At 43.9% G+C, this 27403-nt stretch overlaps 2 protein-coding genes across 2 annotated transcripts in view; both read left to right on the forward strand.

Annotated features, from left to right (window-relative positions):
- Positions 1-15497, forward strand: part of glra3 (glycine receptor, alpha 3) — a gene marked incomplete at its 5' end in the record, with an annotated part of 59281 nt that extends 43784 nt beyond the window's left edge. The window contains 3 exons of the mRNA XM_083693319.1: positions 6746-6960; positions 7733-7879; positions 12983-15497. Of these exons, the coding sequence (XP_083549445.1) occupies positions 6746-6960; positions 7733-7879; positions 12983-13306 (686 nt within the window). The 3' untranslated portion in view covers positions 13307-15497. The remainder of the gene's footprint in view (positions 1-6745; positions 6961-7732; positions 7880-12982) is intronic.
- Positions 15498-15949: 452 nt separating this feature from the next.
- Positions 15950-26935, forward strand: hpgd (15-hydroxyprostaglandin dehydrogenase). The gene is made up of 7 exons (XM_083693328.1): positions 15950-16171; positions 16367-16490; positions 17084-17190; positions 17594-17690; positions 23888-23964; positions 24231-24394; positions 26078-26935. The coding sequence occupies exons 1-7, from the start codon at positions 16079-16081 to the stop codon at positions 26199-26201; spliced, it is 786 nt and encodes a 261-aa protein (XP_083549454.1). The 5' UTR covers positions 15950-16078; the 3' UTR covers positions 26202-26935.
- The last annotated feature ends 468 nt before the right edge of the window (positions 26936-27403 follow it).

Here is a 27403-nt window from a genome sequence, read left to right on the forward strand (position 1 = left end):
AATTCCCACTTGCAAAAGACCTATTGATTCTACCAGTCGATGCAGTGGCCACATGAGCCAGTAGGAAAAGGAGAAGCCTGGGCAGCCTTGCTTCTCTGGGTCTGAATAAGGAAAGGATACGTCTCGTTCAGGAGAAGAACATATGGTACATATATATGGCATTATCTCTTGGAGGGTCATGCATAGTACATATTTGAATTTTCCACGAATGTGATCATGTTTAAATCGATCCGATGTTTTGTGGAACTGTTTAGACAGATGTCATTCTCCGCAATTGCTCTTCGGACACAGCTCTGCACGTACTGTGTGTTCCCTGTCCATCTGTCTGTGCAGTCATTGATGATAACATGTCTCTCACTGCCCCCCCCCCCCCCCCCATTGATGCCCTGTCTGTGTGTCTGTTCATAGAGAGTCGTGGTCTGTGTGCACTGCAGAAACACACATCCACACACACTCAGGCACACACACACACACACCCAGGAATGCAAACACACACACACACACACACACAATACACACACACACACAAATAAAACACACACACCTGTGTTTACATGTTTATAGATGAGATTGCACAGTTTTAGTCCAATGAGCACTTCTAACTAAAATACTCTCAACTTTGAACACCTGGATTTTGTAATCGTATGTGTGTTCTGGGTGCTTAGACACACACACACACACACACACACACACAGCAGTGTATGCTGATACAGTAAACTAAGCTCACTGCTTGTGTCATTCTTGTACTATATGTTCTTTCCGAAACAAACCGCCCAGCTGGTCCTATCTGGAAGATAGGCCTGGAGCTCCCACTGCACTCTGGGTAAAAAACAACTGGAGTGCCTAATAGGGAAGTAAAGAGGACATATAGATATAGAGGACGTGTGCGTGTGTGTGTGTGTGCGTGTGTGTGTGTGCGTGTGTTTTCACATCTGTGTGTGCGTGCGTGTTTTGGGGACGGCCGCAAACGCATCATGAAATGAGGATTAAACCATAGTACATGATAATGCAACCTACGGCAATAATGCCATCATCTTTCACGGTGATGGAGGCTGGGTTTCAGGAGAGTGGAAGCAGGTCACACTGGGATGACAAGCTGTGAGGGCACGTCACAAATCCCTGAGTGTTTGTTTTGTCTTTATTTATTTATAGTTGTTGTTGTTGCCTTTGCCTCTGGACTGTGGGAGTGCTCGGAAGCTGTATAGTGTGTTGGTTATGGTTGTGAATGACCTATATATCTGTCTTAGAATCATATATTGTAGCAACTGCCATTCTCTCTCCCTCTCTCTCTCTCTCTCTCTCCCTCCCTCCTTCCCTCCCTCCCTCTCTATCTTAATCCTTTTAGAGTACAGTAGATGTTAGTGATGAGATTGCTCTGGCACTGGCTCCAACTAATGGAGTGATATCTGACGGGATTCCCCATTACAATAGGTTTTTGAGGGTCAGGTAAATTTAGTCACAATATCTTTCTTTCCTCTCTTCCTCTCTCTCTCTTTCTCACAGAGACACACACACACACACCCTCAGTTTAACACTGAGGCAGCAGGGACAGCAGGATGATAATCTCCTGTTGAAATGTGTCAGTCTAATTCAACAGAGCCAGAAATGGTTGTTTCTACAAAGCTGAGGGCTTTAGATAGACCTTGAATTGCACCACAATGACCACAGTGTTTTTATCCCTGATAGGATACAATTGCTGGGAAAATACGAAACAAACAACCCCCTTTAATATGGGATATGACTGCTATGATTTTGATTGACCTACTTTCTGAAATGCCAGGAGTGTACCATCATTAGGAATAAAAACCATATCTACAATCATCAACTCGAGCATATGTTCCATATTTTAAGAAAAAAAGCCACTGGTCTAACATCCGCAATCTTTATCAGTAATGCTCAATCCTGGTCCTGGAGAGCCTCAGGGGTTCCAGGTTTTTGTTTAGTTCTACAGCCACTATTGTCAAAGTACGCGGATCGATCTAGGGGGTACGCAAAATAAATCTGTGATTTACCTTCCCAAACAGTCCTGTTGAATAGCCGACTGCAGTCTCAGTACCAAAAATAAATGCATGCACCCTATCCAACAGAATAATATTATCACAATGTCTAATATGTAAGGGATAATGTTCATAGAATATCAATTAGGCTTCAAAATAACCGACAGGGGGTACATGACTGTTAAAAGTTTGGGAACCACTGTTCTACAGTATCACACCTGATTGAACTCATCAACTGACCTTCAAAACCTTGATTAGCTGCGTCAGTGATGGGCTGGGTCAGTGATGGGCTGGGTCAAGGTCCTTCCCTTGATGAGGAACATTCCCATGGTAGAATCCAGACATCCGTGGCATCGCTATACATGACTGTATCCTCTCCATCCATCTGTTGTCAGACCCCCTCCAGGGGTCAGTCATTTCTGCTTGAGTTGAGATCCACTTAGTGTCCATGCAGCCCCATAGCTTACTTACCTAGAGGGGATCAATAAATCAATGTTAAGCGCTCCCCCCCCCACCACCCCACTCCCTCTTTTCCCTGTTGGTCATTGTGTTATAGGGACGAGCTGTCAATCAGGAGCTAGGGGATGATATGATGGGGTTGTATGCAGCGCACACACACACATATGCACACACGCACACACCCGCTCACACACTAATGTGATTTGGCCTTCGGTCCTCTAGGATGTTCCTGGGTTCCCATGTCAGTACCGTCAATCAAACCCACTGGCCCTGGGGTCTCCATGCTGGGGTCGCAGGGGCATCGACCTGAGACGTGGGCAGCAGATCCAGCCAATCAGGATCCCAGTTCACCCTGTCTTGGCAACACTTCCCAGTTTGTGTTTGTCTGGGCAGCAGGGCAGATACACACACACACAGGCAATGGGGGCTGTTTGTGAATGGATGGCTGCTCTACAGTATGGGGGCGTTTCCTCCCACGTAGAGGAAGGGCTGCGATGCCAAGCTGCTGTCTACCCCTCCTGGCCTGTTGCACTCTGTGTCTGTGTGTGTGCACGTGTGTGTGTGCACGTGTGTGTACGTGTTTGTGTGTGTGTCTGTGTGTGCGTGTGTCTGTGTGTGTGTCTGTGTCTGTGTGTGTATGTGTGTGCCTCTCTTCCATCACAGAAACCTGGGAGTGATTGGAGATGATGGTTCTTTGCTAACGCTGCAGTGACTTCATCTTTTCTGGCCTGTACACAAACACCCCCCCCAAACACACACACACATACCAACACACACACCACACACCAACACACACACACCACACACCAACACACACACACACCCCACACACACACACACACCCCCCCCACACACACACACACACCCACAGACATACACACACACACACCCCACACACACACACACCCACAGACATACACACACATACACACACACACCCCACACACACACACAATATGACATGCAAGGAGTGGACAACCTCCACAGTGGTTACTGATGAACAGTGGAATATTCCAGCCATCTTGTGATTGAAATGTTTTACATACAGGCCTTTTATGTTTCCACTGACAGACAAACATACTGGATAGATCTCCACTTCACTTTCACCTATCAAGTCCTTATGTAGATCAGTGGTCCTTAGCTTGGTCACACACCTCTGTTAACCCTGATCAATGTCGGTGGGCCACAACGTTATTGTCTTGAAAAGCAGACCTGGATTCAGCACTTATCTGTGCTTGATTGAGTGTGCCTGGCACAATGAAACCAATGGACTAGTCCAAAAAGTGTGGCTCTCCACACAGACTCAAGCAAACGATAGGTGTGCTTGAGAGATGACAAAGGGAGGGAGGGAGGTATTCGATGCTGCCGAGACGACCTGTATCTCTGTATTGCCACTGATGGGATGAATAAGTATAATTGTACTGAGTTGAAGGGGGAAGTGTCGGGCGAGAGGGAGAGAGGGAGGGGAGAGAAATGAGAGTTGGAGATTCAGCGGTTGACTTGCTGGAGGGCAGATGTCATGTGGTGTCAGGGTTAGAGCTGTGACTCATGGGGCTGGAGAGGTGTATTCTGGGCCATGGCCCCCTGGGCTGTTAGTCCTGGAATCACAGATGGACGAGGAAATCTCACCCTTGTTCCTCAAGCGAGAGGAACCTTTTGAGAGAAAACACTTTGTTTTTTATAGGATCTATAAAATATGGATATCAGTTGGGTAGCTTTCATAGGCAATTCCCCCCCCCCCCCCCCTCCCCCATCAGATGGTAAAGTTGCACTCATCCATGGATTGGGATGAGGACCAGGGACAATATGTGAAATTGAATAAAGATGAGGGGAAGTGTGTATCCGCTCTACATACAATCAGATCTGTTTTTCTCCACGCTGCTTAAAATAGTGTGTATTACCAGGCAGCCCGGGCATAATGCCTTCCCCTATGGTCCGCCCTGGGCCACCACTGACAGCTCATTATAGGTAATACCCTCTGAGTGCAAGGTGCTGTCAGGGTCCACACACACACACCTAGCATGCATGCATGCACACATGTGCACGCAGGCATGCACACACACACGCACACGCACACACACACACACACACACACACACACACACACACACACACACAATAATGCATGCACACACAGTCTTTGAAATGCACAGCCCTATGCTATGTTAAGCATTTAAATCCCTCTCCCGGTTGTCTGATCATGAGCATCATCCAGATACGAGAATCAAGTCCTAATAAACGGATACGAATGTGAGTCTGGCGAGGACACACACCCCTAGGTCTCCCCCTCCCCCCTCCCCCTCCCCCCTCCTGGGTTAGTCTCTAGGGAAGCTGGAACTATCCATCAGGTCACTGCTTTTATACTGACAGCTCAGTCATCCTGCAAATCCCAGGAAAGTGTGCATGTGTGTATCTGTGAGTGTTTGTGTGTGTGTGTCTGTGGCTGTGTGTGTGTGTGGTAAGTGTGTGTTTGTGTATCTGTGGCTATGTGTGTGTATCTGTGAATGTGTGTGTGAGGTGAGTGTGTGTTTGTGTATCTGTGCGTGTGAGGTGAGTGTGTGTTTGTGTATCTGTGAGTGTGTATGAGGTGAGTGTGTGTATCTGTGAGTGTGTGTGTGAGGTGAGTGCATCTGTGTCTCTGTGTTTGCGGTGGTGGATTCTTCCTCAGCTCTCGTCTCAGAGGGGCCAGCGAGTCGGGGAGCAGCGACCCTGTCTTTCAGGACAGATCGCCACTGTTCAAATTTGTTTTGAAAGCTCTGAGGACTTGAACGGAGGGATACACACACACACACACACACACACACACACACACACACACAGCCGCCGTGACAACCTCACACACCTCCGGCCACCTCTGTCTCTCTTTTCCATCCCTCCGTTTCCAGACCTCCTTTCTCTTTCATCTCTCTGTGTTTTTTCGTGCCCGGCTTTCAAAGGGAGAAGGTGGACTTTGTTGAAAGAGCGTATCAGTGTCACTTTGTGTCTCGCAGCAAACACACTCACAGCGGGGGAAGACTTCCTCTAGATTTTGCAGTTCTTTGTTTGGTCTTGCTCAATAGCTTCCACTTTCTTCTCTCTTTCAACACAAGTGCTCAGTATCAAAAAGACATGTGTACAGTCTGTAGCGTGATCAATCCAGTCTGGACGACCCTTCAGGTGAACTCAAATGTATTGAGTTTGTTCATTGTGACATGATGATTGCGCCTCTATGTTTGAGTATTGGCTTGACATTTATTACAATGTACTGGGTGTACAGTACAGTATACTGCATAAGTCATGGTAGTACATAGGAGCATACTTTATACTTAAGGTTCAGTGCACTAAGTGCAGACATGTTTGTTTGAGTACATTGGTTGTCATGTATGGATAAGCCACTGTAGCATGCCCTCGGCGGAGTGACTACTACCATTACATTGTATCCTGGTGTGTGTGTGTGTGTGTGTGTGTGTGCGCGTGTGTGTGAGAGATCTGGTGAGATTCGACCATCAAAGGCTGAGTGTGACTGATGTTTTTACCTGGGGTCACTGACTGACTGCATGGATGGAGACCACAGAGAGAGCAGCTATGCCTCACTATGAAGTGTTCTCCCTGTGTGTCTTTGTGTGTGTGTGTGTGTAGTGTGAAAAAAAAAAATAAAAAATAAAAAATTAAAGTAATTTTTCCTTCTTCTAGCATTGTGACTGCCTATGGCTCCTGGTCCAAGCATAGATTACTTTTTCTTATGATGACTGATGGATAGATGATTCACTTACTTAGTCAAATGTATTTGTTGTAAGTCGCTTTGGATAAAGGCACCTGCTAAATGCCATAAATGTGAAATGTAAAAATATGTGTGCGTGTGTGCTTACTTGTGTGCATGCTTACATGCTAACTTGTGTGGTATCAGTGTTTACACTGTGTGTGTGTGTGTGTGTGTGTGGCCTGCGTGCATGTGTGTGTACCTGTGAGTGTGTATGTGTGTGGGTGTGCGCATGTGTGTGTGTGTGTGTGTGTGTGTGTGCATACGTGCATGTGGGTGTGTGCGTGTGTGTGTGTGTGTGTGTGTGTGTTTGGCCTGCGTGCCAGCTTACTTGTTTGGCAACAGTGTGTTTACACAGGTCCAAAGCCGCGGCAACACCTAATCACATAATAACACGAAACACTCTGTACATATCCAGGGATTCACCTCTTCCTGTAGCACGGAACAATCGAGTGCACAATCACACACACGCAAAAGCCAAACAAAAGAAAATACCGGCACGCATACTCACCTCTTCCGACCCCCCCGGACCCCCCTCTCCCCCATCCAGGGAAGTTCACCTGCATCGAGGTGCGTTTCCACCTGGAGCGGCAGATGGGCTACTACCTGATCCAGATGTACATCCCCAGCCTCCTCATCGTCATCCTCTCCTGGGTCTCCTTCTGGATCAACATGGACGCCGCACCCGCCAGAGTGGCCCTGGGCATCACCACCGTGCTCACCATGACCACCCAGAGCTCGGGGTCCAGGACCTCCCTTCCCAAGGTGAGAGAGAGAGAAGCAGCAGGAGTGGAAATGAAGGAGAGCAGGTTGTGTCCTTCCATGGCCTGTAAATCGTTAATGACACATACTGTATGTGGGTGGGTTTGGGGGGGGGGGGGTTGTAGATCTTGAGTGTGTGTTTGCATCCATATGTGCATTCATGTGTACCTTTGTTTGTGTGTGTGTGTGTCCCCACACTGATGGGGTGATGGATTCAGCCAAGTGAAAGACCAAGACAGTGGCTCTTTCATGTTGACTCCTGAGCCCGGCTTAGTGGCTTGTACAGCATGCATTAAAGAATTACACATCCAATGTTCCGTTACATAACTTCATCAAGGATTCAGCAAGAATAAATGTTTACGTCAGATCTGGTCCATACATGAATACATGGTAATGTTCTTGGGAAAATTAAAAACATAAACTCTTTTTCCTCATATTGAATGTGTCCTCATTTTGGACCTTGGGCTGAACCATAGACACCTGGGTTGATGGGTCTCTATGGGGAGACCATGTACATGATGCATAGATAACTCTCTACCTCTCTGTGCCGGTGTTCTCCAGGTGTCCTACGTGAAGGCCATAGACATCTGGGTTGATGGGTCTCTATGGGGAGACCATGTACATGATGCATAGATAACTCTCTACCTCTCTGTGCCGGTGTTCTCCAGGTGTCCTACGTGAAGGCCATAGACATCTGGGTTGATGGGTCTCTATGGGGAGACCATGTACATGATGCATAGATAACTCTCTACCTCTCTGTGCCGCTGTTCTTCAGGTGTCCTACGTGAAGGCCATAGACATCTGGATGGCTGTGTGTCTGCTCTTCGTCTTCTCCGCCCTGCTCGAGTATGCAGCCGTCAACTTCGTCTCCAGGCAACACAAGGAACTGTTGAGATTCCGCCGGCCAAAAAAGAAGGTTAAGGTACGGAACATTCTAGAGCATTCTAGATTCTGGAAAAAAAACATGACCATGAGCAAATACATACATGCAACCGTAATAACTGCAGACATTATCGACCGGTATAACAATGTTACTTTCGGACTTTATTACATGGGGGGGGGGAGAATGATTATGTAATAAACAGCAATAAAAAGCCCACAGAAACTGAACAGTGAGGAATAACTGAATCCTTGCAATGAAGACCATATTTAATGTTCTAGTGTAGTCAGGATGAATCATTAACAATTCAGATGTTTATAGACTATAAATACACAACGTACTGTGCAACTCCATGTCTTTTTAGAACTCTGAGTGATGCAATAAACATTTTTTTTTTTTTTTTTTTTTTTTATCAGGAATCTTCTAAAAAAGGAAAAATGGTACATGAAGTATTATTTGGTTTTTCGTTGCAAGGCTTCAGTTGTCAATCGAAGGCCATTCAGACAGAGCCTAATGAAGAGGCAGCCTGTTTCTTGGGGACAGCTGTGCTCGGGGAATGTCTGGCTGAAATCTGACTTTGAAGGATGCAGGAGCGGATTAGTGGCCTTGATTTAGTAATTAATTGGGTTTTTCACCTTTTGGACTTTCGGAAAGATTCAGACTAAAAACACCAATTACACATGGTCTCTCAATCTGGCCCTGTCCATGGCCTTGACTCCTCTGAGCGGTACAGTTCCCTCCGTAATTATTGGGACAGTGAAGCATTTTTTCTTCTTTTGGCTCTATACTCCAAGAGTTTAATTTAAACGCTTAACTTCTGATTACTTAGTGCTGGACTATGGAGTCCCTGACTAAAATAATTAAGGATTAATCAGATGGTCTGTGTGAGGTTATTCAAAAACATGGGACGGAACACAAATTGCAATTCTTTTTCTGGACAGCACTGAAACAACCTGTCACATGACTCAATGGGACGATCTCTCAAACGTCCTGATTTAATTTAAGCTCCTAGGCCGAACAATGGAAGGAGATGGTTTTAAAAGAAAACTTTAAAAATGGTTAGATAATTTGAAATAAACAAACCTTGAGGCCAACTGTGTATAAACATCTGCATGTTTCTGCAACTGAAGCCAATTTTCAGAAAATCAGGCCCGTCGGGTTCCGGCTAAAATGTTGTACTCTAGATCTAAGTAAAGTCTCAAACTAGACCCAGCCCGAGGCAGGTTTAACTTCACATTAGTGCAGTTTGCCAATGACAATGTTGGGAAATGACCCATGAACACCACAGAAGGCAACCATGTCAGGCGTGCAGTCTCGTCCAGGATTAAAAGGCTTCGTCTGCTTTTTCATTTGTTGAATTCATGCAAACTGTAGTTCAGGTTTTGCACAGTTAGCGTCAATTGTTTGCTTATATCAAATTAACTAACCGTTTTGAATGTTTTCCTTTCATCTCCCTCCGTTGTTCGGAGAGATTAATCGTTCATTTTATCTCCACTTTTTGTTACGAAAATTAGGGCAGTATATGTTAGAAAGGTCTAAACTTAGATTTTGGTGGGCTTAATAGGTACACTTACCCTAATGAAGGCAGATAGCAGATACAGCTACGCCATTATCCTTAACCATCTGTCCATTCACCATCAACTGAGCATAGAGAACATGTGTGGCATTGTTCTTCTGAAGTATTAAATAAAGTTGAGTTTATTCCAATCATTAGCATGTTTGGAGTCAGACAGACCAATCAGAGGTGGTAGAATAAAAATATAAAATCCAAATTCAGGCTTTTGTGACCCTGACAAACAAACTGAGGCAAAACAAGCCCCATAATTTCCCCCAGGAGATGCAATTATGCCACCTGGTGTTCACGTTCTGTCACTACACCCACCTGACGAGCATAACGGGGGCTCGTAGGCTCCAGTGCTCCAAAAAACAAGGAAACTCACACCATTGCTTGGTGAGGTGCAGGCTGGTGGGTGAAACTTAAAAGAAAGAAAAACCACCGCAAAATCTTCCTCACACATGAATAAATCATTTGCATCGGAGCAATTTGGTCCAATATATATAATTAGCATCGGAGGAAGAGTGTGTGGCTCTCTTTCTGTCTTTTTGGCTGAGCACGACATGTTTACTTCACAGATAAGTACCATGAAGGTCATTGAGCACTACAGCCGTGCCTGTAGAGTATTCCCTCCTAGGCTTCCTGTCATTAATATTGCATGTGGACATATCCGCATCGCTGCCCCCTCTCTGTCCGGGGGGGTAGGAGTCCATTGGGTTTCCACTGTGAGGCTCGGGCCAGAACAATCAAAGTAAGGCGGGAAATAGAGAGGGAATGAGAGAACACGCTGAAAAACAGAGGAGGGTCAGTGAAAGGTTCAGGAAGGAGATGAACACTGCAGTAAGCAGTGCTTACAACTCTTCTCCTTGTGATGGTTGAGTCCATCCATGTGGTGTACGTTAGCATCATGCTAGCTAACTTGAGCTAACGCCATTGGTCTGTTTCTCATGGCATGTACATGTGTCCTCGTTCTAATGTTGAATGTTTTCTACCCAATGTTTTCTACCCAATTCTCATTCTCAATTGAATGTGGCCCAGTGATGCACAGTTGTCAACCATTGTTTTCAGTGGTTCTCAATCAGGGGTTCTGTGTACCCCTGGGGGTACCCGACCTATCCACCCGGGGGAACTTAGGAAGACTCACATAAGAACATAGGAATACTTTTGGAAAAAAATAAACATGAGGGGGGGGTTACTTTGAGCAGAGCAAAATGTGATTGGGCGGGGGGGTTCATGCAGTAACACCCCCCCCCCCCCCCAAAAAAAAAAAAAAAAAAAAAAAAAGGTTGAGAACCACTAGCTTATTCTTTTACTTTCTTTCTTTTCTTTTCTTTCCTTTTGTTTGCATGCTCCTGCTCTGATGAAAGAGCGCTGAAGGCTCTGTTGATCCCGTTGCGCTGGGCGAATCCTTACGGCGTGTTAATGGTATGAGAAGCACAGAGCCCGTGTACGGATCAATGGGCCACATCTACAGTTCCACACACAGGGTAAAGACCACCAGAGGCCAGCTAATACACTCTCCATATCTACACTAGTAGAGATGTGTGTGTGCGTGCGTGCGTGAGAGACTGTGAGTGTGAGCGTGCTAGATTGTGACCTAGTTCTGCATCCTTTCCCCTTGTGCATGTTGTCATAGTATAGAGGAAAAAAAACAGACAGTTTCACAACGAGAGACACGCATATGAGTCCATACCCTTATGAGTCCATGAGTCTGTCTGTCCATACCCTTTTCACACTATTGAGCTGACCCGAGCACAGTTAAACTGTGGTTAATGTGAAAAGACAATACGAGTCCTGGTTAATGTGAAAAGACAATATGAGTCCATAGTATAGTTTGGATCAGCTCTATATTGTGTTCAGTCTCTCTCTCCTGACCACCAAACCTGACGATAATACACTATACTGTATGTAAAAATACAGTATATGAATATACAGTAATTAATAATGTAAGATGATAACATTTCAATTAGTGCATTTAATTCCACCTTCATGTTTTAATAATTACTTGACTGTGGGCCTTACCTTGTTTCAGTAATGACAATCCATTTGTCCTCATCTTTTATTCATTGCCATAATGATTTGCGTCTTGACAGAACTATTTCCATTCTGTTTCATCCTTACTCATTTCTGGTGGTGTGGATGTATATTTTTCTTTCCTTTTCCAAATGCAACAAAAAAAAATATTTTAAATGTATTTCCAGAGAAGTCAATGTATCGTTTATTGTCAATTTTGACTGCGTTTATTTATTTTTTAACCATGTATTGAAATTCAAATCAAATCATTGGGCATTTCAACCAAACGTTAGTCTTGCTGCATTAGCCTTTGTTTGTGCTTTTGGCCGGGTGAAATGGCACTTCATTCATCATGTTGATGGCTTTTTAAAGAGAATTTCCAGGTTTTAGTGGATATTGTCATAGTCGTGACATTTAAGGGAAAAGGCCAGGGGCTAACTACAGTGGTGACAGCCTGAAAAGGTCAAAGGCCGTAAGAATGAACAGACGTGTTCAGTTGGAGCATTTGGAGGACATTTGGTTTGGCCCATGACTGCCCCGGTTCCACACAGATTAATTTTTTTCCCACCAAGTTAAAAGCATTTGAGCATCCCTAAGGGATATGAGGGAGAGAGAGAATGAGACAGGGAAAGAAAGGAAGAGAGAGGGAGCAAGAGAATGAGAGAGAGAGAGAAAGAGAGAGAGCCAAACGAGTGAAGGAGAAAGATAATAAGAGAGAGAAGGACAAAGAGACAGACAGGCAGACAGACGACAGACAGTAAGAAAGAGAGGAAGGACAAAAAAATCCAGGAAGCCGCTTGACAGAGGAGAGGTAAAATGAAGTCTAATAAAGCATATACACTGCATCATAGTAGAAGTAATTTGCTGAATTGAAGAAAGATTAATGGGAGGCTGCAGTATTTTGTGTGTCTGTCTGTCTGTCTATCTGTGTCTTTCTGTGTGGGTGGGTGTGGATCTTCGTTGAGTAGGAAGCTTCATTCTCCCCGAGGGAGAAATTGGTTTTCCAGCAGAGTCATATCCATAAAAACAACAGACATGCTGATGGAACAGATAATGATGAGGTGATGAGAAGTAGGGTTCTGTCCCCCCGTTCAAGCTTAGACTTACCTCACAGACTGCTGGTTAAACAGGCTGACGACAGATCCAGTCCTTGCTGCTGACGCTGGAGAGACTGTGTGTGGTTGTTTGACGTGAGGTGATTTGAGGATAATGTTACACGGCAAAAAGAAAAGCAGCTGTTGGCATCTTCCCTTGTTAGATGAAGTTGAATGATCATTATCATAGGAGCAGCTTCGACCCTCAAGCACAATCCATAGCCCTGTAATATTGATCGAAGTCAATCAATCAGAAAAAGATGTGTACAGCACCGTTAATAAAACAGTTTTACAGATTCACAGACTCCATTAGTTATCCCCTGACCATAACTCTGCCAGCCAAAGCTTAGGCCATGTGGGTGTTGTCATGAAACCCAGGTCGTGATGTCCTCCCTGGAACGCATAAAGGCATTCGGGTGGGGAGTGTGTGTATATGACCTTTGACACCCTAACTCCTTCTCCTTCACCGTTTCCCGTCCGTAGGAGGACAACGTGAGAGAGGGCCGTCTCAGCTTCACCGCCACGGGCAGCAAAGACGGCGCCGTGCCCAAGAACGCCAACAACGCCACGATCACACCGGGCGCCTCGGGACCTGCTGCCCAGGCACCCGCCGCTGCGGCAGGAAAGGGAGGAGGAAACGGCTCGGCCAACAAGTCCCACGAGGAGATGAGGAAGCTGTTCATCGACCGCGCCAAGAAGATCGACACGGTGTCGCGGGCCGGCTTCCCGCTGGCGTTCCTCTTCTTCAACATCTTCTACTGGGTCCTGTACAAGATCCTCAGACACGAGGACGTCCACAAGCCCTGAGGAGGAGGAGGAAGAGGAGGAGGAGGAGGAGGAGGAGGAGGAGATGATGAGGGGATGAGGGGAGCGCAAGGACACGGACAGGACAGAGGACAAAACAGGACAGAACAGTCCACAGATGCAGAGGTAACCCCCCCCCCCCCTCTTCCCCTCTTCAACTATGGAACTGCTCGCTTGTTCAACTACAATGTCGGTCCATAAACAATCCTGTCAAGAAACACGTCAGATTCATAGTATTGAGAAGACTTAACACTGGTGGGGATGGACAGTGGTGCAGCGACGAACTGTACTGTGAACAGCCGTGTTGTAAGACCGCATCGCATGGCCACCACACGGGAGTCAACGCCACCACGCTCACTATGCAACTGGATGGAGACTAGTTTTGACGTACGGACGAGTTCGCTTCCTCCCCCCCACGAAAACGTGCAGTGAAAAATGGAGGTAGACTTCACACATGCACACGCACACACACACACACACACACACACACACACACGCACGCACACATTCTCTCTCTCTTGTGTCTTACAGCTTAACTGCCAATGTTCTCTGTAGTGTTCCCATACACCACTGGTAGAAAAGCACCTGTTGCTTTGTTGTTACAAAACCTCCAGTACACTGACGTCCTGTGTAGAATTTCCCCCCAGACTCTGGTTGTATACACTATGTTTATAATGCTCTGGTACACGACATTGGACACATTTGAACCTCACTAGTAGCAGGAAGGTTCCTTAACTACACACACACACATATGCACATGCACGCATGCGCACATGCACACACACGCACACACATGCGTACACACACACAATACATGTTTTCCCCTGATTCATTATTTTGGTATTTCCACAGTGATGATGAAGTTTGTACTCTGCCCTGTTCGGCAATTAGAATAAATTGAAACCAGGGCCAGATATGAATAGCTCAGCTGGAAACTATCATCTATGCCAAGTCCCCCGCAGACTCATGCTGACAGTGTCAGGCCGGGAGGTACAGCACTAGGAAGTGAATGAACACAAGGGAAAATAGAGAACAATAGAAAAAGTAGAATACAAAGGGAAAATAGAATACCAAAAGGGATAGGTTTGATATGTAGCATATCGCCATGAGGGATTTCACAAGGGATTTCACATTGTCATTTAGTTGGGAGGTTAGGTGCATGTACAGAAATTAAGAATTTAGTAAAGATTGTATTATGGCGAAAACATGAAGCTATGTTTAAACAGATGATGAGAAATGATCTGGTCTATTGATTCTACGATTTTTTGGAAAGATATATATATATATATATAGAGAGAGAGAGAGAGATTATACACGATATTACATAACATAAACAAGATAAAGATATAGACCAGATAATAGATATTAGATGAATTTATTGGTTTAAATAGATGGTTTGATTTGGAGTGTTGTGACGACAGAAAGCTATTCCCATCAATATCCTGCTCCAGACCTATTTCAACAGCCTGCTTGAGAAGTTCATATAGTTTATCACCGGACATATTTCCAATGATTTCTGTACATCATGTATTATCAACCCCGATGGCATACAGATACGATGTTTCTCCTTCAGCAACACTTTCTCCTCTCTATAACTTCTCCCAAAACGTCCGTGTGAGTATTAACCTACTTTTTTTTTCTTTCAACTATGACTTGGTGTGGGCACAAACAAAACATATTTATGCATATCAATGAAACGTACAATATAACTAATATTTCCCTTTTCTATATGACTTTCTTCACTGATCGAAGGGTTCTCCTTAAAGACTGTGGTTTTTCAACGATAATAATAATATTCGGTAAGGTTTTTTTTTTTTAATTTTTTAATTTTACACTCTTTGAAAACTACTGATGAGATGCTGTGCCATAAGCTTTGGTAAAACATATCTATACTCACACATTCCTTAAAGTGAAAAAAGCTTTCATAGTACTAGAGATTTGAATACCACTTCTTCATATTAGTATTTGACACGATTATACACAATGTGAAGGATGAAAACCAGTTTAATTTACATTTCTATTGCAAGTGTATTTAAATGATTTATTTTGTACAAAAACAAATGACGTTATTAAATGTTTTGCATGAACTGAAGTCAATATCGATGTATTTATTTTTGGAACTTGTGTTTGACCTGTAAGTTGAAGTGTTATGCTGCTGTTTAAAATAAGAGGTGAGGTGCGAACACACATGCTTTCTGCCGTGTACATCTGTATATACTTTTCATAAATCAAATAAAGCTCCTCTTGGGGAAAGAAGATTAAAAAAAAAAACGCTTACATTTTTAAATGATGATTTTGCGCACTGTGTTTTTATTTAGTCATTGTTATCGCTGTTGACATTGAGGGTGCAGTGCTTGTGCTTGCAGGGCGAGTGCACTACCACCTGTGCCATAAAGTTCCAGTTCCCTTGGCAGACTATATATGCTCATCTACAGGCGTTGTGTGCTCCAAATCTTCGATTTGCAGTATTTACAAGACTGCAATGTGTTATTGTACTAATTCCACTCAAGACTGTTGCGCTTGATTGAGCAATTGCATTGCATTAAATCAACAACACACGGAATAGACCAGAATATGAAAACTGCAAAGCCACACTTGCATGCCGTCAAGAGAGTTTCTTAGTAGGAGGTCAGGTATGACAAATGAAAGACGAGACGCAGTAATTACGCAGAGTTTATTTAGTGTTACACCACACGCCCCCTTTCTGATTAGCTCACTGATATAATAGCCAGCATATTGTAAAGCACGTTGAGTCGTAGATGGGAGCATTCAAGGATGACTCTACGCGGAAAAGTGGCTTTAGTTACCGGTGGAGCGCAAGGGATCGGTAGAGCCGTAGCGGAATCCCTTCTGAAGAACGAAGCGAAGGTTAGTGTGCATGTGTACAGTTATCACAAATGCGTATCGATAAAGTTGTCGTTACTTTGCGCATTGCGCTTGCAATCCTCTCCAATGTTTGCGCTGTCAGATGGATCGCCAGTCTAGAAGCGCTCATATTTGGACATGATTTTTGTAACTAGCAAAGACTAACACATTGTTTATGTTCCGTATTTTCATCTTCAGGTTGCACTTGTTGATTTGAATCAAGCTGTTGGGGAGGACTGCAAGAAAGTTTTAAGTGAAGAATTTGGAGATGGCAACTGCATTTTCATACAGTGTGACGTTACTGACAGAGGCAAACTTCAAGGTAATAAGTTCACATAAAAAAAAGTTGTTTGTGATTGTGACTTTGTTATTATCAACACTGCACGACTTCCCTGGTGTTGTAGACTAAACTTATTCTCAGGAAATTAACCGTCTACAGATCCCTATTATTTCCGCTCACACTGAATTTCAAGATACATTACCTCTGGAACAGGGTTTCATTGTTTGAAAATGAATTAGTTACTTTTGACATGATTTCCAAAATGCCGCAGGTAACGACTTCGGAATGTTCTTGGACGTACCAAATGTTTGCGCTTGTGAGAGTCCATTCAACCCACGTCATTAACGATGAAAGACTGAACGTGTGTCAGTTGCTGATTTATCAATGTAACCTTCTACAACCTCGTTGAACGTGTTGCTCCTACCTCGGTGTCAGGGGGTTTTAATTGAAGGTTTCCTTGTGGAATGTTTACAGCTGAATCACAGGTGATGACGCCCACCACAACGGTTTTGTGGTATATACAACCAGTACTTGTTTGTTTAGATAAACAAGGATGACCTGTTCTTGTTGCAGGCTAGATATATACTGTAATCTATTGAATCAACTTTAATGTGTCATTCCCTCTGCTGTTTTAGATGCTTTCCAAAGCACGGTGGAGCAGTTTGGGAAATTGGATATTGTTATCAACAATGCAGGGATCAACAATGAGAAAGACTGGGAGAAGACCATTGAAGTTAATCTGGTAAAAAAAATATATATATATATAATCTGTGAAAGAGTGTTTGTAGAACAATGTGTCATTAGTGGTCGAATTGGGGGTGAACAGAGTTCCATTTGTGGAAAATATTGTTAGTAACATTTTAGCATTTCAATGTTTTTTGTTTTTTTTAACATGTAGATGCATGCCCAATATAATTTGATCACAGTCTTGACTACTTCTAACATTCTAGAAAAGGCCAAACAATCCATTAAGGACACAAATTAGTCAGGATGGCCTGGACTTGCGGCACACATTAACTTGTGACAATGATTCATCTGAACTTAACCTCGCAGATATGGAGAATAACATCCAAAGTTTAACTGGCTGTATGGTACGTGATGTTCTACTGTGAGTGTTGTAACAAAAGAGCCCTCTCTTGCCACAGACCTCCGTCATCAAGGGGACCTACTTGGCCCTGGACCATATGAGTAAAGAGTATGGAAAGGAGGGAGGGGTGATCATCAACGTCTCGTCTATGGCAGGTAAGCCTGCGTCATGTGAGCCTCATGTACAGTAGATGCATTAAAACCCTCTCAAACATACGAAAACACTGACACTGTACGGCCAGCTCCTGAGAAGCGCCAACTCCCATTTTAAGTGCGTTGCAGTTTGATGGTTCATATGAAATTACACTCGCTCTTTATTAGGAACAGCTGTACACCACCTCATGGTGGTGTAATGGTGTGGGGAATGTTTTCTTGGCACACTTTGGGCCCGTTAATACCAATCAATCATCGCTTGAATGCCACAGCCTATTTGAGTATTGTTGCTGACCATGTGCATCCCTTCCTGGCCACAATTTACCCATCTTCTAATGACTACTTCCAGCATGATAACACACCATGTCACAAAGCAAAAGTCGTTGAATTGCGGCTGTTTTGAGAGCAAAGGGAGGCCCTACCCAGTATTAGTATAGTGTTCCTAATAAAGTGTTCAGTGTGTGTATATACATTGGACTTACTCTCTGGCTACCATGAAAGCTCTAGTTTAGTGAATGCATTTGTGACGGTCCTAAGATTCTGTGTTTAGCAGGAGTGGACTTGTGCCACTGTAAAGGGATGAGTTGTGAAAAAACCTGCCTTATGCAAGTGTTCAGACAACTGAAAACAACAACTTGGATGTAATCCAATGCTGCTATCCTGGAATGTCAAGCGAACATTAACACTTGTCAGGTTAGAATTACGTGTTTTCACAGCAAACAAGGCAAGTCTTCACTGTGAGTCAGTTGTTTGCATAGTAGGGTTTGTATAGTCTCCAAATGAACAACAACTTCTCCGTTTCAATCTTTCTCCTTGGGTGTAAGAATGGGCTGATCATAATGCATGGAACGTTTGATACCATTCCATGACACCATTCCCCATTCCATTCCATGACACCATTCCTAATTCCATTCCATGCATTACAACCTCCACCAGCCTCCCCTGGTGTATTGTATTACTTAAGTCCAAGTGGCTGTGTCTGCGGTTGGCTGACTCATCTTGATCCCCTGTGTAAAAGCATTCAACTGACATGGGAGGGTTCAATTTGATGAGAGCTCAGTTGGATTTGGGAGACTTGAGGTTTTGATGCTGTACTACACTGTAGCAGCTGCTACTGGCTGTGTGAGTCAGTGAAGTGTCCCAAAGTCTGTTTTCATATAAGCTTCCCCTTCTGTTGAACCCAGGGTTCTTGTATCGTGGGGAGAATTTAAATTCTGCCCCCAATCTCCTTAGTTTACCATCCCCCGGAAGGAAAATGGCTGTGAGCTCTGTGGAATGTCTTGAGGTGTTAAAGCTGTGATGTCGTCAGTTTGGATGTGGTAAGATCAATTGTGGTTGGGTCTCCTTATCAACGGCTCCTAATTTTAAATACTGTGGTTACTGTGTTTTTAAAAAAAAAAGCAGAGGTCAGGGAAAAGCTCTTTCTCCTTTCCTGTGTCCTGTTGTGAGTAGCATTGGTTTGAATGACCAGTGGTCATCTCTCTATCTTTCTCTCTAAGTATTCGCTTATGTAATAGTTATATAAGTATACAGTATTATTAAAGCCTTATTTGATTCATTCTATTTGACCTTTCTTGCACTAATTCAGCACAAACTCAACAATTCTTTGCACATAGTGGTAATTACATTGGAGTCAGATTATCAATATTAGGTATGTTTTGCTATTAACAAAATATAGCCAAAAGTCTCTGCCAAACCTTCATGTGGAAACTGATATTAATATAAATCTGTCTACACTTGTGCACAGTGAACTAACACAATACTGTATGCATGGGGAGACCGTGTACTGGGCTCAGACAGTGGTTGAAGACAGTCACATGGTGACATTTCCGGCCCAATAAACAATTGTAGTGCAACAGTACAGTTGCACTACAGTAGCACCAACAGGGGTTCCTCAAAGGTTCTTTAATACTTTTATTTTTGTGAAAGTATACTGTACTTCAGCTGTTCCTCTGCTCTGCATGTGGACATGCTAGTGTACTCCACCAACTACAGATGACAAAAGATTATCAATAAACTGGTTTTGAGACATTCGTGATTACAGCAGAGAACATTTAGTGCTTGTTGCCATGGATTTTGCATTGCATGACTACAGAGATTGTAGTCTCTGAAGATCTTCAGGAAAATGATGGTACTGTTAGGGATCTCAGCTATGTGGGGAAATGTCAACAGAGGCTGGGACTACTGCTTGTGTTTGACTTAGGTGGTACAGTTTTCAAACAGACTGTATTATTGTGACTTCACTTATTTGGTGCCAGTATGTACAGTACCTATTTTTTTGCTCTCTCTCTCTAAATATTTCACATTTTAAGAGACATTGTTGGGACACATTTTATTTACGTTATCTACTGAATATAAACCCCCCCCCCCTCATCCGCCTTTTTAAAAGCTTGCATGGAAAACAATAGCACAGTTTACTCCATGTTACCTCAAAGAACATCTGCAAAGGAAGAACTGTCACCTTGATTACTGTTGCACAAACTTGTACGAGAGCCGAGACATTTCCCACGGGCCATAAATCAGAAGAAAACACAATTTTAACCAGTCTGTATTGTCGTGTCTCTTGGCCAAGTTTGGGTATGACATATGATATTGTTGGCTCAGAGACCTATTCACAGACAACCTCTCTGTTATTATTAATAGTTTTTTTTATGTAATATTTGTTTGTGACAGTGGTAGATCATAGATTAGGTTGTTTGGTACACTGGCCCTGATCCTCTGACTCGCTGAACGAAGCGCTGGAAGCCTTCCATGTAGGTTTTTGGATCCTGGAGTTTTGAAACTCAGCCTGAACTCTTGTTTGAGTAACATCTGGGGGGAAAGGTTAATCTCTCTCTCTCTCTCTCTCTCTCTCTCTCCCTCCCGCTCAGCTGTTTTTATCTTCAGCCTCTCTCACTTGCAGCTCATATTTCTCCCTCTTTGTCTTTCTTCCTCTCCTTTTGTCCTTTCTTATCTCTAAGATCTGCATGGAGAGGTTGAGAGTTCTCTCTCTCTATCTCTCTCTCTCCTGATCTTATTTTCTGGTACTCATTGACTGTAAGTGACCTGTTTCAGATTCCAATTGTTATTCAGATGCCCCCCCCCCCCCCGACTAAAGGTTGTACAAATATTGCATAAACTACATTCATAATACATTTGGGTAGATATTACTGTGCAGAAGTATAACATTCTATTGCGTCACACTTGTTTTCTTTTGCATTCAGACAAGACTGAAAATAGCTTCTTCAAACAAGACATTCCCCAGACGTGCAGAACAAGACACTTACAGACATGCTGAACGATATTGCCGTCTCACGATGGCGACACATAACGTGAGATAGGCAGACAGAGATAGGAGGAACAAAAAGAAAACCACAGCCAAACCGAGCGGGGCGACATGACATCAGTTTGTTTTCTTTACCGTTGGCAAGACGATGCTTGATCCGTTTACAACCTTAAAAAAAAAGCTGCCAGCACTTTGAATGGCAGCTGCCTCGAGCCTCCATGTAAACTGGCACTGTTTGGACAGCCCTGTTCTGCCTCGTGGCGTAATCCACTTTCCTGAGAATGTTGGTGGACAGACCTGACGGGGTAGCTAACGAGATACCAGAGATATGAGAGAGACGTGCCTCCCTCCATTGTTATGCGATGGCTGATTTGCAGAGTGCCGTGGTTGGTTGAACAGTGAACCTCAGTGTTTTGGTTCCCTCTTCATGAGTGTGTGCAAAAAGGAGACGGGCTTAAAATTGACACTGGTTGGAGACACGCATGCACGCACACACACACACACTCACTCACAATCACACACACACACACACTCACAATCACACACACAGACACACACTCACAATCACTCCCTCTCTTCATCTCGTACATGCCCTCATAAGCACACATGCATACACACACAGTATGTACAGGTTGTCTTTGTGTGGAATATTAATCATCGGATGCTCGATGTTGTTTTTGTTGATGTTCATTGTGATTCCAGAACTCACAAGAAGCTGTGAAGGTGTAATTATAGACTTGGATCATTCATCACACCAGACTTTATTTGTTATGCACCAGTTAAAACACTCGAGGTAATCTAGCACTCAGCAATTATACTACAGTAAATCACTGCTGAGAGCACAGAAGGCTCGGGGCAAAAGGAAGTAGTCTTAAACAACAAAAACAAGTAAACAACAGAAACAAGTCAGTTGCGGTAGTAATAGTCTACTAGACTACAGTAGGAAGGAGACGTCTAAATACAAGGCCCTTCTTCAAAAGCTATAACTGTCTTTCCCTCCCCAGGAATGCAAACCGTCATGCCATCTGCAGAGACTACTACTGTACCTGTAGTTCAATGATGATGATGATATGTAACCTGTGGGGATCGAACCTGGGTCTCCCACTGTGCAACCCAAAACGCCTACGCTACCATTAGACCAAAAATAACATCTGTTTTTTTTTTTGGACTAATGCCAGGTGAAATTTCGGATTGAAATATACACCGTCGCTCAGACAGTACATTCTTAAAGCTCTTTTTACGGTCACCCAAGGACACGGTCTAAGCTACATTGGGTTCAGTTCAGACTTCTGCATGTTCTTTGCCTCCGGTTCACTGCAGTCATGACCTTTATGATGTCATCATAAGGAGCCGTCAAACTCACAGTTCAGCTGTGGCGTCGGTGAGTTATGGTGTCAGCACTCAGTTTAAACACATGTTTTTTCGAACATTTCTGCTTTATTTGGGATAGAGACAGCAGAGGGTGAGAGAGGAGGGATGACGTGCAAGACGTGTCAAGGGTCGAACCGGGAACCTTGCGATGACATGGTATGCGCATTAGTGTGCTATGTCACTAAGTGTCCATCAGCACTCAGCTTGAGGCGGTTTCCTCTTATGAATGGCTGGTTTGGCTGAAGGGGGAAGTAGCCTAAAAATGGATGGATGCTCTTTACTGTTGTATATGACGGTATGTGCTACCTTGTGACATACCATAGGTTACAGCTTATGGTTCCCGTTCCTGTTCGTGACTTATTGTAAGTTCCTCTTTTTAGTTGAAATTGTAATGAAGGTTGAAGTCACTTGTGCAAACGCTGCAACTCTTCAGTTGCTCTTAAAGACACCATCTGTAATTTGTGAAGCCATTTTTTGGGGATATATGCATTTATGATATATGCTCATTCATTCTTGAAAATGTTACTAATACTGTAGATGCCTCATGAGGTTACTGCAGTTGTCTTACCACATAACACACACATATAAGGCTGTTTACAAACAACAGGAATGTCTAAAAAGAAAATCTAAAAATGTAAAATATGTTTAAAACTCTCATTGATGTCCCATTCTCGGTCTTGCATCCAGAGTTCTGTCTTTTCATTTGAGAGTGGTAACATTCCTCCAAACCCATCCCTCATCTTAATGTCAGTGGGCCTGATGTTTTGTTTATGTCTTTAACTCTGAGCATGCACTGTATTAGATGGCTCGGCCGAGTCAGGTCTGCTACCTGCTACGAATTGCGTCCTCTACAGTACAGCAGGTTTGTCTTAACCCCACGCCCCTGCTGTCTGTATCCCTTTTAAAGAGGGAAAACAAACAATTGATCCACATGAGGTTTTTATGTGGTCGTAAAAAGAAAGTGGGATTGCATCGTAAAGTTGAGAGACCATTGTTTCGGAGGAAGTTCTCCTTCACTTTTATGGTTGTGGAGAGGCTGGTTTAAACAGCCTGGACAGCCAGCCAGCAGCTTTCTTATGTTTCAATTAAGCGCAGGGAGGAATCCGCCTTTTTGGAGGATTCTGCCTTTTTCCATGACGGAAGCGTAGAGAATAAGTTACAGCCTCCCAATCTGTAGCCATACGAGGTGTGTGTGTGTGTGTGTGTTCAGTGAAGCAAACAGTATAAGAATTGTAATCTCTGTTACAAATTGAAGGAATTTTAAGTTTGAGTACAACATTTTGTTATTTTAGTGGAAAAAAAGGCAATGTATCCTTTTAATAAAGTTTTCGAGTTAGTGGGCGGTGGCGAATAATAATAAATAAATAAATAATAATAATAAACACAACTACAGTGCCTTGGGACAGGCAACAGCTCATGTGGTATTGATTCAGTTGGAGAGATTTCATTGTTGATAAGCACTGTCGATGAGAAGCACCTGATCCTAAATCTAGACCATATGGGCTTTGTTCATGAATCATGATTAGTGTGTTTGATGTTTATTTCTTCTTTTTGCCTTTTTCAGCTTTCCTTCATTCCCCCCATCAGCCAGTGTATACAGCCACGAAACATGGGGTTATTGGATTCTCCAGAGCTATGGCGGTGAGCAGATACACACACACACACACACACACACACACACACACACACACGCGCGTCTCTTCACATTCCTGGCCCCCGGTGGTTAAGCTATGCACACTATCACCTGCTGTAGTGTTAGAACAGTGTTCTCTCAGTCAGACACACACACACACACACACACACACACCCCTGGAGTTGCAGTGTTAGAACAGCTCTCTCTCTCACGCCCCTGGGCGATAACTCTTGACCGTGTCCGGACACGTCTGGTCTGTCTCTCTCCTCCCCAGGATGCAGCCGAGCAGGGCGACTACGGCGTGAGGATCAACGTTCTGTGCCCCGCCTTTGTGGACACGCCCCTCCTGCGCTCGGTGGAGCACGAGGACAACATGGGCAAGTTCGTCAAGTTCAAGGACGACTTCAAGAGGAGCATGCACAAGTTCGGGGTGCTTCAGTGAGTGGAAATCTTCAACCTGTGTCCTTTTTTTTTTTTGGTTATCTTGATCCTCTGCCCCACTTTACAAATAGTTTCTTATCTTTATTTATCCAGGAAAAACACACTGAGGCCAAGTCTCTCTGACAGGTGCCTCCCTGTCCACATATACATCCAATTATACAAAGGTTTGATCAAAACAAGGATTATGATTCACACAGAGGCGTTTGAAGCCGTTCTTTATTTCCTGATGAAGTAACAGCTATGACACATGTTACCTGTTTAACCATACATTGCATTGTAACATCCTGTACAAACACTTGTATTACGATTAGATTTGTTTACCGCGTTACCTTGACAACAGTGGTCATCGCGAGAACTATATTTCTGACCGCAGGGACCTCTGTTAGGGCCGAACAACGCCCTTCAGCTGTGACTTAGTTCAGGATAAAGCACGGCCTCTTGTGCCTTGTTGCTTGATTGCAAAACAGCGCTTTGAATGTACAACACAGTAAAACACAAAACACACGCAATAACTCATCAAAGAGTGAGCCTCAGTGAGCTGGTTCTTAACCAAGGACTTTAAAACGACCAAGTGTGTGTGGGACCCAGCGTTCCAACCTCAGTGTCCACCCTGAACATCGTTCCAAGTTTGAGGAGCACAGCTCCCGGCTGTAAGCGGTTTTCCCTAATTCTCTGGACACCCGTGGGGCGACAGAGTAGCGAGCTCCGGGAGCGTGTCTGATCACCACTGGGTCGCCATGAAAGCAGTCATGTGAGGTCAAATGGGAACTGCTTTATCTACAAACAAAGTCCATTGATGAGGCCTTCGAAGTGAATGATTCCCAAATATACTAGAAATGGACAGCAGAGCAGAGTGATGAGCTGAGCCTAGCGGTTTGAGGGACTGAGGCTGCCGCATGCATGTACATTGTATCGTCATAGTCGAGGACAGGACGTCGAGTACCTGATAGACGCTGTAGCAAAGCCTCCCTAATCAGACTCTGCTTTTTAAACTCCCCATCCACACCATCACTACAGAACTGTACAAGGTTAAAGATACCAGAGAAAGGACCTTGGATGCTGTGTGTCTGTGTGTGTGTGTGTGTGTGTGTGTGTGTGTGTTTGTCTGTCTGTGTGTGTGTGTGTGTTGGCAGATTTTAACCGCTGGAACGTCTGATTGGACCTCGGACTAGAACTCTGTTTATAGAGCACTTGAGAATTGTGTGTGTGTGTATGCCAGGTGCACCGTGTGCTAGCTCATCTCACTGGGCCCAAGTGGGGGATGGTGTGTTGGGGTTAACAAGTTGATAACAGTAATCCTTCCTTCCTTCCTTCTAGCATTGTGACTGCCAATGGCACCTGGTCCTAGCATAGATTGTTGCTTATGGTGACTGACGGACAGACGATTCACTTACTTTAGACAGATGTACTCACTTCGGATAAAAGCGTCTGCTAAATGTCAGAAATGTGAAGGTAAAATATCGGATAGTTTAGCAGTCGGATGGAGGTATAACTGCATGGCTCTTGCAAGCAGAAGCCCCAGAAGGTGGGAGTGTTTTTATTATTATTAATGATTATGAGAACAGGTCTCATATCTACTCTTTTAAAAGCGTCTGCTAAATGTCAAAAATGTAATCTAATGTAAAAAAAAAAAAAAAAGGACGTGTCTCATGCCTACTCTCCTCTCTCCTGTATCTCCAGGCCGTCTCTGATCGCGGAGGGAATGCTGCGGATGATCACCGACACCAGCCTCAACGGGGCCGTGATGAAGATCACCTGCTCTAAAGGCATCCACTTCCACACCTACGAGCCCCTGTCCGCCTGAGCGCAACACCGGAACACTGTCGGAATTCTATGGGAATACTGTCAGAATTCTGTCATCCGGTCATCGGAACAGAAAAAGAGGTTAGGATGCGGAGTCGCTCAGGAAGTACAGTAGGCTCTCCTTTTGATGGCTCTCAAAAGAATCAGTTCTTCAGGGGAAATAAACAGGGAATACACACACACACACATTCCAGTAATATATGGGTACATGAGACGGGAAGGTGTTATTTTGTGGGGGGTGGGGGATCCTCCTCGTAAAATCCTCTGTTTGATTTGACTAGTTTGAGTGAGACCAATTCCTACAGGTACAGATAACTAATGTTGTTGATTTGATGCCTAATCTGTTATTAAGTCACTTATTATAACGTATGTACAGTGTATAATTGTGTGGGTTTTTAGAATAAATCTTTTTTCTTTTTTTTTTTATATGAACATGCATATTATTTTCCTCATATTTATTGAGATTTATCATGAGCTCCCAGAGTCCACAGAAAGGTATGTAACACACCTCAGTACTGAATGAATGAATTATAATCTGAATGACAAGGCCATCAACATGTCTAGTCTAGGTCTATGTAACTTACTTAATTGTACTTACATTCCAACCAAATTAGTTATTTATGATTTAATTACTTTACTGATTTAATTACGTTCTACTTCATTAATGTAGAAGGTGTGAAATATTGTTTGTATGTAGTTTGTCAGGCAATAAACGCAGTATGACATCAAGGCCAATTCCTCTCCTTTTTCCGTTGTTTTCCACAACTGTGAACTGTAGGTATGTTAGCTCCTCACTGAAATGAGCAGCACCTTATATGAAGAGCTGCAGAGACACAGACAGCTGTAGTACGTTGCCATGGGGAGTGTCCGCCATGCTGTAGAACAGGCTTGGATGGAGAAACTGTGAGACATAAAACTATAACATACACACACACACACGTTTTTTTCCCCTGAGCTGTTTGTTTTCCTGGAAGGTATGTGTGACTGGAATGCACATCTGGATCACACACACACACACACACACCACCCCCCCCTTCTGCTATTATCTGCTGTCTGTGTTGACAGGCTGGCTGCCCTCCCGGAGGTTCTATGGACATACAGTAGATGGAGCACTTAGGGCACGCCTCAGGCCTTACTGGAAGTGAAACCACCCAAACTGCCTGATTGAAAAACCTCTGGTAAATGCATTACAGCTTCTTAATG

Source organism: Argentina silus (assembly GCF_951799395.1).
Source record: "Argentina silus genome assembly, chromosome: 21".
Classification (NCBI taxonomy): Eukaryota; Metazoa; Chordata; class Actinopteri; order Argentiniformes; family Argentinidae; genus Argentina; species Argentina silus.